At 38.3% G+C, this 14852-nt stretch overlaps 1 protein-coding gene across 2 annotated transcripts; it reads right to left on the reverse strand.

The window, feature by feature from the left end:
• Nucleotides 1-3119: 3119 nt before the first annotated feature.
• LOC144341983 (uncharacterized) lies at nt 3120-11450 on the reverse strand. 2 transcript variants are annotated; one of them, XM_085504555.1, is made up of 2 exons: nt 11373-11450; nt 3120-5160 (listed from the first exon to the last, which is right to left on the reverse strand). In XM_085504555.1, exon 2 carries the CDS (start codon nt 5083-5085, stop codon nt 3667-3669), a length of 1419 nt encoding a protein of 472 aa, XP_085360681.1. In that variant the 5' UTR covers nt 5086-5160; nt 11373-11450; the 3' UTR covers nt 3120-3666. The 2 variants fall into 2 exon arrangements, with proteins under 2 accessions (XP_085360681.1, XP_077861557.1); XM_078005431.2 differs by lacking the exon at nt 11373-11450 and adding an exon at nt 5271-5304.
• Between the last annotated feature and the right edge of the window lie 3402 nt (nt 11451-14852).

Genomic DNA, 14852 nt, shown 5'->3' on the forward strand with positions numbered 1-14852 from the left:
GGGTTACAAATTCGCCACATTTGTAGAAAAACGTGACTTTTTAAAAATTTGTTACAATCATAATTTGCCATGTTTTGTTAAAACAAACTTATCCTGTAAAAGCTTACGCAATATTGTCAATTCACCTTTGACCTCAAATTTATAGGGGCGACAAATATTTTCAAATTAAAATATCCCCTAAATCAATAAAGATGTAAAGATCATGTAATGGAATTTCTCTGGCGTGATGATTTGACAATGTTTTCCATTACTTTCTTTTTAAAATCCAACATTACTCTTATATATGCGCCATATATGGCAAGTATTGAAGCTAAGTGACTATGGATTATTTTCGCTAAAAAATCAATTTCCTGCGTTGTGGTTGAAGTACTTAGTACTTTTAGTCATAAGCCCAAAAGAAGGAATCCACCAACGAATTCAAAATAAATTCCCAGCGAAAATAATAAAAATGTATTGCTACATTTCTTGTGACATTCTCCAGTATGCCTGTACATGCTCAGATTGAAAAAGAAAGTAAACCTGATGACATTCTGGGTTCCATTCTGTAACGTTTAACATATGACAGTTACAATGTAATAATTGAATGAGCCGGCTCTCAAACATGGATGGAAATATACATGGAAATTTGACACAAATACACATGTTTGTATGTGTTAATAAATATACATGACATGACAACCAGAATTACAATAAATATCACACATTGATATTAAAGCCTCACGGTCGTCGTTTGGTATGGGTCCCACACGACGTACACAACGCACGTAGAAACATTGTTTGTTTACATGCAATTCAAACGCGGGCAGCGTGACGATGATGACTCTTTTAAAGCTGGATGTACCCTTGATACCGTAGTTGAATCGACTTTCAAATTTACCATAGAAACAAACGACGTTAACCATGTATTGATAACAACGACTTTGACCATGTATTGATAAGAAACGCTTGATCGTACACACTACTCAGCCCAGTTATTAGTATGTCGAGTGTTTGCCACACATGCATCCAGTCGCGAGGCAGTTAACCCATGAATATCAACACATACAAATAAACTAATATACTTCACTGCACGGATCATTGTAAATTGACAGTGAAATGCGTTTGCAAATAAAAGACAGGAAATTTACAATCATATTATTATGAGGGTCATTTGTTATAGCCACGGCCACGGCGATAAAGCGACAAGTATCTGTTCATCACAGGTATTTATTTTAATTGAGTTGAATTTAGTTTATAAACACTCGAGTGTATCGTCGACGTTCAATGTTCAAATAAGATCTCTAACACAACTGAAGTTGACAACGGCGATCCATTAAATGTAACACATGGTATGGCCTGTGGCAGTTAAAAAGAATCAATACGATTACTAGTATTATCGTAGACTGTTGGTGAACAATATTGTTAGAACAGACTATAACAACAGTTTTTGCCCGCCCCCCCCCCCCCCCGCTTTTGGATGAATTAATAGCCATTAATTAAATGTAGACACTTGCCTAATACACGCTGACTGATTTGTGTATTTTATTATTAAATCTCAATAATAAAGTGCCCAGATACAGCGCGAGGTTTTCATCGGATAAACAGAAAAAACAGCTTAATTTTAAAAACCTTGTGAAGGGAAAACGCCATTGTGGGTTTGAGGTCTTTCACGTACAATTGCGAACGAGACGTACAACGTGCGGATTAAATATAAGTAAAAGCACTGTGTCCTCGGCACATTGCGTTCCTTAGCCTTGGGTTCGTGTGAACTCACTATATGGTTCAATAATTTAATAGTTTATGTTCGCGTACAAAAGTTCCCTTTAAATGTTTTACTATTGGCTATTCGAACACGGACGCATTGAAGCATGTGTCATACAATCAGTGGTATGGGGTCTTATACAACCACTGAAACGCAAGGTGTATAGTCGGGTAAAGTGACAAACGAATCAGTCAGCTTAAACTCAACTAAACGTGAATATAGTGCTTTAACAAACTTAAATCGGATGCAAGAGTTTGGAAGCACACTTGGCTTAGGGCACATTGAAGTGGTAATAAGGAAAGAAAAAAGATTTATACGTTTTAGGGTTAACCAAATCTTCGTCGCGGTCACCTGGATGAAGCTATTGTGTTAGTTGGTAACATAAATATGTCAGTCTTCAGCCTGCTGATCAGACCACCTTTGACTTCAGCAAATATTTATGTGTGTATCTTGGGGTACTGTTAATTTGTAGCTTTGTCGCCCGGACAATTAGTCACTGCTTTGATGCAATGTACAGTATCGAGTATGTTTGTAAGTGGTGTCAATTTCAAGCCCATTCTTGAGCACGTACCTTGAATCCCATTCGATTGTTTGTGGGGCGTTTGCCAAATATTTGGGACTACGTAAATATGCAGGGACTGTGGCAATTCTGTGTACTCGTCTGTATAGATGAAATATGCACAGACGCGCACACCCACAATAAAATGTTGATGTGGCCAGATAAAATTCTTTGCACTACTGTGGTAATCGGTTGTTTTTGAGTCAACTGTACAACCTATTCACCGAGCAGTATACTGTACCAATATCGCTACCGTTTCATTAAACACATTGAATACTTCATTCTATTTAAATAGCGATTAGTCAATCATAGTTAGTGAAAATAGTATTCATAGAATACAAATTGGTAAACTTGAAACGATTTACCTATCAACTTGTGCCAAAGCGGGACACGTTATGTTGTGCGACACACCACATATATAGAGATAAACCAAGAAGTAACGCCATATTTTAGCATTTGGTGGTTGTCCTGACAACCATCTATGTATTCGCGTTCAACCTGACGGGACAAGGACAATTTTTTATACGCTGTTGAAGGAGGTTACGCACAATAGCCAATGTATGTAAAAGGTCGGAGTAACATATCAATTGCATTTGGAGAAATAAAAGGCACTGCCGGCAGACATTACAACACTTCATACGTGGTAAAATACACCTGGTAGAATTGCCAGTTTGTATTCACGGGTCGTATGAACCCTTTCATGTATAGTGTGTACTTGTTGTATTGCGCTGCTTTTTTATCGGCACGTTTTTGTTTTCGTGGTTGACATTTGAAGACACTGCTACAGTGCAGTACATGACCTGTCCCTATACTGACTCATTATTATACATAAACCGTGTATATTTTACGAGGTTTTACATACGTTTCTAGATCGAGTGAAATAACAATCAAGAAACAGACAGCTGAAGATTTTAACTTGGTACACGAATGTGCCAAAATGAATAGATACCAATTTTAAATGTGTCTAAACCAAGACTTGCATCCTACATTAGTCAACTATTAATTACACATTCATTGTTAACACACTCCTTCTCAAACTTATCTATAAAAAAACAACACTCCCGTACCCTGTCATTGAACAGAAATTCTATTCAACTTGAAGTAACCAGGGTTGCATTATTGTGCGTTGATAGTTAACTTATTTAAGTAATCACGAACATATATCGGCAATATTTTTCGCGAGTTACCTAATTTGACCGAACTTTAAGCTCAACTGCCTTATGACGTCCAATTTGATTATTCTGCATTATAACAATTTTTGTCACAATAAAAAGAAAATGATATATTGAAATGTAGATATATCAAATATAAATATTTACATTACACACTTCAAAATAAATAGTATTCTCTGATTCTAGTGTAAGATTTACTCATCCTGTTCATCGTCAACATCATCGACGTCGTCAGAGTCAGAATTAGAGCCTGAGTCTTCGTCGCTTGTGCTCCACAGACGATCTCCGCAAAGCCAATTCAAAATATGCTGCCTCTTGTCTACAGAGACCGCACTCTCATCGCGGGTTTTAACGTTCTCCCGCGTCAATGGTGCACAGCGTGTCACGGGGCTGACATGTTCATTGTTACCTTCATCCTCACTGCTATCATTGACATGATTAAGCTGCATTTGCAAGTCAGTCAATGTCCTCGGCGTTTCCGTCACCATCTCGCTTTTTCCTGTGTCTTCATTATAAATTAGCGACACGGTTTTATGCTTGTTGGCGGGATTATCACAGTCGCTAATAGATTCAAAGTGCATCGCTGTAGTGTTAGCAGGGTATGACACACGTCTGGCTATCTTTGGAACAACCTGACGCTCGCTTCGATGTAGCGTGAAGCCCAGTTTGGGATATGATCGTTCAACATTCCTACTCCATTTGTCACGGTCCCTAAAAGTATCCCGTACGTTAATAGGCCTGTTTTTTAAGACACCGTTGACACTTGCGTGGTTTGTAATTTTGTTGGTATACGTGTCTTTCCTGATGTTGTTTGCAGTGTCTGTCCTTGCTGTATGGGGTCGAAAAGATTCTATAATTCTTTTCTCATCTTCGTCAGTTTTCACCGGAAAGTTAATTTCCAAAACAGAACTCAGTGGGGAGCTGCAGTTGGTCATAACGCTAATGGGTCGTAGATTTTTATCCGTCCTAGCGGTCATCTTTATTCCACTGTTTCCACTGGCAATCGAACCGCTGCTACTCCTATCAAACACAAACGAGACTCGTCTTTCTTTTTGCAGTGTCACTATCGCCGGAGAACTGTTCCTTTTCGGTCGCGTGATTTCAGGTCGCGATGCGAGTCCGCTGCCATAGCTAGTCAATGAGTTAGAACTACCGACGTGTCGAAGAGGTAACACTGTCGACGAGTTCTCGCGACTTATACTGCTACGTAAATTCTCATCGGATCTCACATACGGAAGTCGACTGTTAGTCGAACCAGGGAGAGAATATCCAGTAATCGGTGGGAACTGTGATGGCTTTGATAACACCTTTGGCTCAATCACAGCCGTACTCGAAGACGACTTATTCAACAATCGGTGGCGGTACAGGTCGGAGAATGTCCTAGAGCGAATCATTTCGTGTTTTCCTCGTGCCATCTCGATTCCCCGTATATGCCGGACCTCAGACTTGAGTCGACCGCCGCTAACCCGGGGAGTCGCAATTTGTCGACGGGGAACTACGAACTCTCCCGCTGAATTCCAGTGATCCAAATCATCCTCCGATACTAGTATCCTGGGTGCGTTCTCCGTGGCCGGTACTGTCCACTGACTGCCCGGATTGCTATTGGCCGGCATGTGCTTGGTAAATAATCACATGTTCGCAGTTAATCATCAACTTAATCGATCCATTAACCACACGGCCACTGGTACCTGTGGAAAAAACCGACACGTAAAATTAATAATTCGACGATGGATTCAACTTCTACAGAAGCACTTTAGTTTTGCTCGACTCGACCAGTCAACCACAGACACACACTTACCAATAACAGCCACAGCTATTTACTCAAACGCTACAGTTACAATAATATCACAATAAGCTTAAAATAGCAACAACATATCAGTCACGAACTGCACATGCGCAGTCTCGTTAACTATGTTTTGGGACAGTCTGCGAAGCAATGTCGTGACCAAACTATAGTTCATAATCACGTTGACGTCAGAGACGGATGTTTAAAACATGAATATGTGACTAATCGGACCATAAACTGAATTGTAATCAATTTTCACCTGCCAAAACATCGTTATCATGACACAATGTCAATGTTAATATCTTTTAATTTGCTTATTTCGTATACGGATATCTCGGCGGAATGCGAACCATTATTGCCAATTGAGGGCGCAGTGTAACTTGATTTATCAGAAAACAATTTATTTCCGGCTGATAATGAGCGTGTGGATGAATATTACACTTATATGACGTCATAGGAATCACTGCCATGTGTCTGAGGCAATTCATAAATCTCCAACACTTTTATAACTGTAGTTGATATTCGTCGAGTGCTGCAAGTTGAGCATGATGTGATCACTCCCTTCAACACACTTGATATAACTACTTGGCTGTGTGCTATGAGGTTCATTTTGATAAAGAAAATAGTCAGAATAAATTCATTTTGATTATGGCAAACCATACTCTAGCACCAGCCTTAGCAGTCTTCCTAAAAAACAGCTATGGAACAAAACAGCAACAACTATCAGTGTATTAGGCTACATTTTGTGTTCATTCTGTATTCACCATTGGCTGCAAATTGTCTTTATTGTTTTTGATTTGTTTTATTTTTTTTAGAAAAGTTTTTATTTTTTGTTTTCTTTTTTAGATTGTAGTTTGTTTTAATTTCTTTCTGTAAGACCCTTTTTATCCTTTCCTAAGGATTTTATGCGTCTAATAAAAAAAAATAAAAATAAAATTATACTCCACCCCCACCCACCCCCACCGTGGACCGTGCATTGAGTGTACTTGCTAGATGGTTATTAATATAATGCTGATATTATTTCGATAGGATGACAAGGATACAAACACTAAGTTACGGTGTTTCCAGGTTGGCGAATAAGATTACAATCCGATACTTGTATACGTTGCTGGTTATTTTATACCAGTAGCTTCTAGATCGGGTCCAAATTCTGACAAACTACTAATAAACTATGCTAGTCTCGTTCGATCTTGCAAGTTCAGTAACTAATCAGAACAGGTGTTATATGTCGCTTTCTACTCGAGGCACTAATTCCGTCAGAGGAAGGCTGTGTGAACTCGATGTGCACAGGCAGTTGGGTAGATATACATGTATCGGTGAACAGGGACCTGCGCATGCGTTGAAAGCACTCACTTGACCTTAATTGCAAATGACCGTCGAGATCTCGTTGAGACTGAGAGAAACATCATGAGACTCATACAGTATTCTATTCAGTAGTACCATCGCATTCACTCTTATAAATAGTGTGGTTTCCATGAACGTGAACAGTGGACGCGAGGGCAGGAAGGATGAGACACGATTGGGCGAGGGGCGGGCAAAACCAAGTCTCGTGGCTTTTCTGTTGTTGAAAGCAAACTCGGCGGCCATTTTAAGATTACGGTATATTGCTGATATTACACATGAACTATATGCTGTTTGGTATGTGCACTCTGTAAATATTTACAGTCTTTGAACAAAGCAACATTAATACCAAGAATTATGGGTAATTAATTCATACAATGGGTAATTTTATCGTGTAAATTTGGGTCGTGACAATGTAGCACATCTGTGAGACCTTACTTGGCTAAGTACGCTGCCAGAAACCATGGCAATTATGTGATATTTGTTTTTATATATGGTATCAAGTACAGAATAAAAGAGAGTGATCTTATTTTTTATTTATTTGTCTGTTGCCATGACACTGACTAGCCGCCACTAACTTATCAACTTTGCCCAATCGACAACTTTGTTACTTCTATATTGAGTTTTGAAACGCGTTGTTTTTCTGTTAGTAAGGTATGGAGCATTGTGTATAGACCAACAAATATAGTTTGATTGTTGAAGTGTCGATATACACTTCCTCGAATTCACTTCTACCAGGTGTTTAATATTTCCAATAAAAATAAATGACACTGAGGGTCATAGCACGAACACTTTTGTATACAACCATTTTAAAAGTCCGTGGATGTGGCTGTGAAATATATTCCTGACGATGGTTACAATATCCGCCTGAGGTACCCTGGAATATCTCGTTGTTATGCTTAACACAATAATTAGAATTAGCTGACTATACAACTTTAGCTCAAAGTAATTTCAAAATACTGACAATAGGAAGAAAAGTCACGGGTGAACTCCGTTTTACATATATACTGTAATTTAAACAGAAATCTAGAGTTATCGTCAAATTGTATATTCTACGCACATTATTGTATTCAATAATTCATGATTTTCATTTAAAATCTATTGTGAAATTCATTTCCGTCTCGTTAAATTAAAAAAAAAAACTGAATAAATGGGACAGCCCGTAAATGATAACTCAACGCAGCTGTGACTAGAAGCAATGGAATTAATATCATGAAGCAAATTTCCTGAGCTTTATACCAAGCTTTCCTGAATTAACAGACTGCTTATTCGATGCACTCTATTTTACCAGCGGTAGAACAGAGTGGTGGTAAACTTATCTCTCTTTTCGTTATCAAAATGCCATGTTTATCTTGTTAATGTATTTAAGGCAATAACACCAAAAACATGCCAATACTAGTACTTCCTTCTCAGATTATATTTGAACTGTTAAAGTACTGGTATTAACCTAATTCGCCTTAGTTGTTTAGATTGCATAAACATGCCGTAATATATTGCCACACAGGTGGTTGTTTTAAATCCCATCTCCACGTCCGCCGTCTACTGTTTTGTAATCTCCGGGATTGATATGTTTCCCATATCGGCCTGATGATATCGAAACAATGTCCAGATTTCTGAAAGTGACGTCGCCGAGCACGTGCATAAAATGCATAATTAAAGCAGAAGTATATATACATCAGCTTACGGACCAGAATACATATTTAACAACAGCTTTCGTAGTCCTGGAGACCGTATGTGAAACTGCCTTAATAAATATGCACGGGGTCGACGGCGTAAGGTAAATCACAGTTTGACCTTACTCCGGGTCACACGTAATCTTCCGTTGCTGCCTGAGTTAAGCCAGTGTTCCTGTGGGCGGATTGCATTGTTATCCTTCAAACTCGTAGCTGCGCAAAACACACAGCAATAACGATAAATATAGTATTGAGCTGAGTTCCTGGTGTTTTAATCATTGTATGATACCGCCAAATATCAGCCACACGCTCACTGTTTTGCCAACAAAGTAGCAATATTGATATTAGCTTACCAACACAAACTGTTGTATTTAAAATATTAATATTGCAATATATTCACAGTAAAATAAATCTATAACATTCATTGTCCATATTTAAGCTATCGCGGCGCGTTCGAATTTCATGTAAACTGCTGTGCTGGTTGCGAATAGACGTTACCCAACCACACAATTTAACATAGTCCCATGCTAGTTCCCGGTTTCCGGTTTCAGGGAATGTAACACAGACATAAATATATTTAAAAATATAATTTAAATTTTGGATAACTAGTTAAACTAGAATACAAGGGCGATGACGTTTTTGTTGTTGTATTAATTAAAAAGAAAATCATTATAAATACTTTATCGCGTGACAGTGCTTACAATGCCGATCTTCAGAAATAATTCTGGTTAAATTTTTGAAAATTTTAATGTAATTTTAGTTAACAGTTTGGCAACCATGTTCGACTACATATGATGAGAACGACCAGGTTGTTGGGCCATCACATTTACTGTTTTTAAAATTAAAATAAAGCATTCCATTCGCAGACTATGACTATGTTTTGGTGTCATAGCAACAAAACTAAGCCACTGACAGAATAATCAATCAATACTCCTGTCGACATTTTATCTCTACTACTTTTATGGATGGTTGGTGTCATGTTTAGAAAGGAATGCATACTTATAATTTAAATATTTCAATTCAATTATGTTAAAATACGAACTATTCTCAGTTACTTGATGATTAAAACATGTTTCTCGATATTCAGGACAAAATTTTGTGTATGTTATTTTACGGCTGTCATAGTTTTCAATGTATTTTATACGCGTTGTATCTGTTGCATGGGACCCACATCGAATAAGACGCGGCGCGATGATTCTTTTCAGTGTAATTTAAAATTCTCATTAAGTCACGATAGTCAAATTTAATGGAAGAATACCATGAAAACAAAATAAACAAAATGGACTTCGCTCAAAAGTTATAAAATTACACAATTCATTGTAACAACATACAGCAATGTGAACACGGCCGTGTGTACGCTTCAATATATCTGTCTAAAAGTATATAATGAAGCATCAAGAATCAAAGGACATCATTGAGATTTTCTACTCATAACATCCGGGTATTATAACATTCCATAATTATATTTACGGGTAATTCACAACACAACGCAGAAACGATATTCTACTTATCGACAGATAATCTCCCATGTGTTCTAACTTATGTTTATCCCAGGACACCCAGCTGAAACAAAAACTCCCATTGGCCTAACAACTAATCAACAAAGGACACCCGGTTGATACGCAGACCCTCATTGGCCCAAAAACTAATCATCCTAAGAAACTCAACTGAAACACGAATCTTCATTGGCCCAATAACTAATTACCCCCAAAACACTAAGCTGAAATACGGAGACCCATTGGCCCAATAACTAATCACCCCCAAAACACTAATCTGAAACACGGAGACTCAATGGCCCAATAACTAATCACCCCAAAACACCAAGCTGAAACACGAACCAGAATTCGGTAAACAATTAATTATCAAAGGACACCAAGCTAATACATGACCCCTTATAAGTCTAACTAACCATCCAAATATACCGAGCTAATACACCATGTGTCATTGGTTCATTTCTATTATACAATTAAAATAAATAACCATCAATTATTCATTATTTTTCGACTTTTTACTTTATCAATATTCAACCATCGAATTTTTTGAAATTCAAATTATCCTGATTAAGTTATCTACACCGACGAAACGAATAACAGGCATTTCTACGCCATGTTTTTTCCGGCACATACAAATGCAAACACCAACTGCCAGGGAAAGTACACCGAGGAGATTGTATTTTATCGACTTCGTATTGTACGTTCAATATTGCATTGTTGCGGAAAATATCAAAATTCAATACTTTATTCAATTTAAACCAATTTACTACCCATATGCATTACGGAACTAGGTACGCTGTGTTCACAAATAGTATACACGGTTTGTGAAAAAAAAACAATTTACTCAAATTGGAGGAAGTATACGTCCATGGTTTAAATTTGTGAAAAGAATCACCAAAGGGTTACCTGAAAAAAATGTCGCAAGATTGATATACTATTTGTTTGAATAGTTCTACAACTACATATTAAAATTGAATAATATTATTATATATTCTGATTTGTCTTTATAATAGCGTGTCTCAATAAAATCAATGTACAAACACATTTCTTGTGTTATATAGTGGTGAAATTGAAGAATGCAATTTCAAGTCAAATACGTTTGAAAAGAAGAGTGCCTCAGGGGATCATTATCGCTTGCAATCGGACTAATATACTACTGCTTTAGCACCAGACGTCCCGATTGTTCGCCGTCAGCATTGTCGAAGTCCATTGTAAGTTTCACGATTTATCCGCAACACTGCTTGTACTATGGCATATCTACTTCGTACCTAGTGATTGGGCATTATGATCAAAACAAACAATCTCAACTAAAGTTATGGTAATGCTGCCAAATCGTAAAGAAGACAGTTTTCCCATATCACAGTTTATGTGTCTATGATCATCACTTTATACGGACCTTAAGACTCAATGACAACTCAACAACTTTGTTCGCTGTACATTGCGATGCACAAAGAGGTCATTGCACTTACAACATGCTTCACTACAATGGATAGCAGAACATTTCGCGTATTTCACTAATTATGCGTATATGACTCTTTACAGAGGAATTATCTAAATCTCGATGAAACGACGGTTTAAATTCGTGAATTAGCCGAACTACCACTTACCCAGTGTGTCCCTTGTAGCTGTTCAACAATGTGACTGAGTCATCGTCGTTTCTGTTGCGGAATAAATATGTGGGGGTCAGAGGTTGACCCTCGCTTTGTGCTAACTGCCTCATGTAATATGTTTGGCGTATAACAAAAAAAGGAACGATTCACGTCATTTACAGAAGAAATCGGCTTAGAGTTATCGTTCGGACTAAATTATAATTCATATTCTGCAGTCAAAACGATTAATTTGCATACGATTCCATGTTCAACATGGCGCCATATAATGACGTCATGGCATACTCACTGGTTGTATCTACCATAACAGACACATGTTTTATTATCGCATATAAATAACTTACTGACGTGACGTTTTAAATACAAATACACGTAAAAACTGATTTCACCATTTCTTGGAAAATTACACAAGTTAGCAAACTCTTCTTTCGGTTCAGAAAAATGTGTGAGAGAAAACTCTGTTTTCTTCGTAGGTCACAGAAAGTTTTGCCCTCAATACATTCCGATGTGTGTATTATTTGCGTTTATGTGCATAAACACATTGTGTAGTATTCCCAGCATAATTTGTCGATAATCGTTACTGCACGATTATTTTATTTGGAGGACTTTCAATTGACGTTTAACGGATAAGACGGAAAGATTACAACACGAAGTTACAGTAATTGACACTAGAAGTTTGAATCTCAATCAAACATTCCATTTCAAATAATTTTAAAATATTAGTGAAAGTGAAAAAATGTTTCCTAAGCTTAAGTTCGCAATGTGGTCATTCGTCTGCCAATGTACTATGATGTCGTGTAACATACATTAAATCTCCGGATGACGTAGAGTGTCGATCTGGGTCACTAAAGATTTGTTAAACGCAACTCACTTAAGAACCTACCTTTGTGTGCAGTATTTCATCAGCAAAGTATTTTTTAAAAGCATGCACCCTTTAAACGATATCTGGCTCACTGAACACAAATCCGATCCCTTATTCACATTTCCAATCATCTTCCTTCCAAAAAAACTTTGCCTTACTAAACCCTTTGATATGCGAATTTAACCCATGACAGTTGCACGACACTTTTTTCTTACCATTGGTTATTTAATCAGATCATAGTGTTGCATGGTAAGTTTCAACGCACTGGCCTTCTGTCAGTCAACGGATACCCACGTTAAATGTGAGATTGCAATTGCGTTCGCGATGGGCCCGGGGGCTGTTAACGCAATGGCATTACATTTCATTCTTCGTCAATACAATAATAATCTGTATACGTCTGGTCACACAGAGCAACATAAACCCACTCGAACACACCACCCATCCGACCTGGTTCACTCCAAAATTGCCGACAATGTCCGATCCACGCAATAAAATATAGAGCAGGACCATTACACAACACTACACAATCAACATTTTATCAAACTTGCATGACGTTCGTTTTAGTGTTGTGATACATAATAGTGGATATTAAGAAGTGGTTTAGGTGCCAATATTGCTGTGGATGTGTCAGAGTGTTGTGATTGTACTAATAATCACAATAATAAATTGGTAGCAGTCAAAGTGTTGTGATTGTACTAATAATCACAATAATAAATTGGTAGCAGTCAGAGTGTTAAGACACTACTTTAACCCTAATCGTGTAAGCCCCATGTACTTTTACATTCACTTAACCACATATAGGTTAAACCTAGATGTATACAACCAAATAGTCATAGGCGCTGACAGCTTGCCATTTGAACAACTCCACCGTGTTTCAACAAAATTCAATTCAAAAGCTTCAATTTCTAGCATACAGAAGATTTATGAAATCTACAATAACTTTGTATGGAAAACTTTGCGTGGACAACCGATAACTTTGTATGGTAAACCCATGAATTTGCGTGGTAAACCCATAACTTTACATGGTGAACCCATAACTTTGCGAGGTAAACCCATAATTTGGTGCAGTAAACCCATGACATGGTGCAGTAAACAAATAACTTTGCGTGGTGAACCCATATTTTGCGCAGTAAACCCATAACTTGGTGCGGTAAACCCATATCTTTGCGCAGTAAACCCATGACTTGGTGCGGTAAACCCATAACTTTGCGCAGTAAATCCATGACTTGATGCAGTAAACCAATTACTTTGCGCAGTAAATCCATGACTTTACGTGGTAAGCCCATAACTTGGTGCGGTAAACCCATACCTTTGCGCAGCAAACCCATGACTTGGTGCGGTAAACCCATACCTTTGTGCAGTAAACCCATAACTTGGTGCGGTAAACCCATATCTTTGCGCAGTAAACCCATGACTTGGTGCGGTAAACCCATACCTTTGTGCAGTAAACCCATAACTTGGTGCGGTAAACCCATATCTTTGCGCAGTAAACCCATGACTTGGTGCGGTGAACCCATACCTTTGCACAGTAAACCCATGACTTGGTGCGGTGAACCCATACCTTTGCGCAGTAAACCCATAATTTGGCGCGGTAAACCCATACCTTTGTGCAGTAAACCCATGACTTGGTGCGGTGAACCCATACCTTTGCACAGTAAACCCATAACTTGGTGCGGTGAACCCATAACTTTGCGCAGTAAACCCATGACTTGGTGCGGTAAACCCATACCTTTGCGCAGTAAACCCATGACTTGGTGCAGTAAAGAAATGACTTTGCGCAGTAAACCCATATCTTGGTGCGGTAAACCATTAACTTGGTGCGGTAAACCAATAACTTTGCGCAGTAAACCCATGACTTGGTGCGGTAAACCAATAACTTTGCACGGTAAGCCCATAACTTTGCGCAGTAAACCCATGACTTGGTGCGGTAAACCAATAACTTTGCGTGGTAAGCCCATAACTTGGTGCAGTGAACCCATATCTTTGTGCAGTAAACCCATGACTTGGTGCGGTAAACAAATCACTTTGCGTAGTAAGCCCATAACTTGGTGCGGTGAACCCATACCTTTGCGCAGTAAACCCATAACTTGGTGCGGTAAACACATACTTTTGTGCAGTAAACCCATGACTTGGTGCAGTAAACAAATCACTTTGCGTAGTAAGCCCATAACTTGGTGCGGTAAACCCATACCTTTGCACAGTAAACCCATGACTTGGTGCAGTAAAGAAATAACTTTGCGTGGTACGCCCATAACTTGGTGCGGTAAACCCATAACTGTACGTGGTAAACCCATAACTTTGCGCGGTAAAACCATAACTTGGTGCGGTAAACCCATAACTTTGCGCAGTGAACCCAATAACTTGGTGCGGCAAGCCCATGACTTGGTGCAGTAAACCAATAACTTTGCACGGCAAACCCATAATTTGGTGCGGTAAACCTATAACTTTGCATGGTAAACCCATAATTTGGTGCGGTAAACCCACAACTTTGCATGGTAAACCCATAACTTGGTGCGGTAAACCTATAACTTTGCATGGTAAACCTATAACTTGGTGCGGTAAACCCATAACTTTGCATGGTAAACCCATAACTTGGTGCGGTAAACCCATAACTTGGT

Source organism: Saccoglossus kowalevskii, chromosome 10 (genome assembly GCF_978046115.1).
Source record: "Saccoglossus kowalevskii chromosome 10, keSacKowa6.1, whole genome shotgun sequence".
Taxonomy (NCBI): domain Eukaryota; kingdom Metazoa; phylum Hemichordata; class Enteropneusta; family Harrimaniidae; genus Saccoglossus; species Saccoglossus kowalevskii.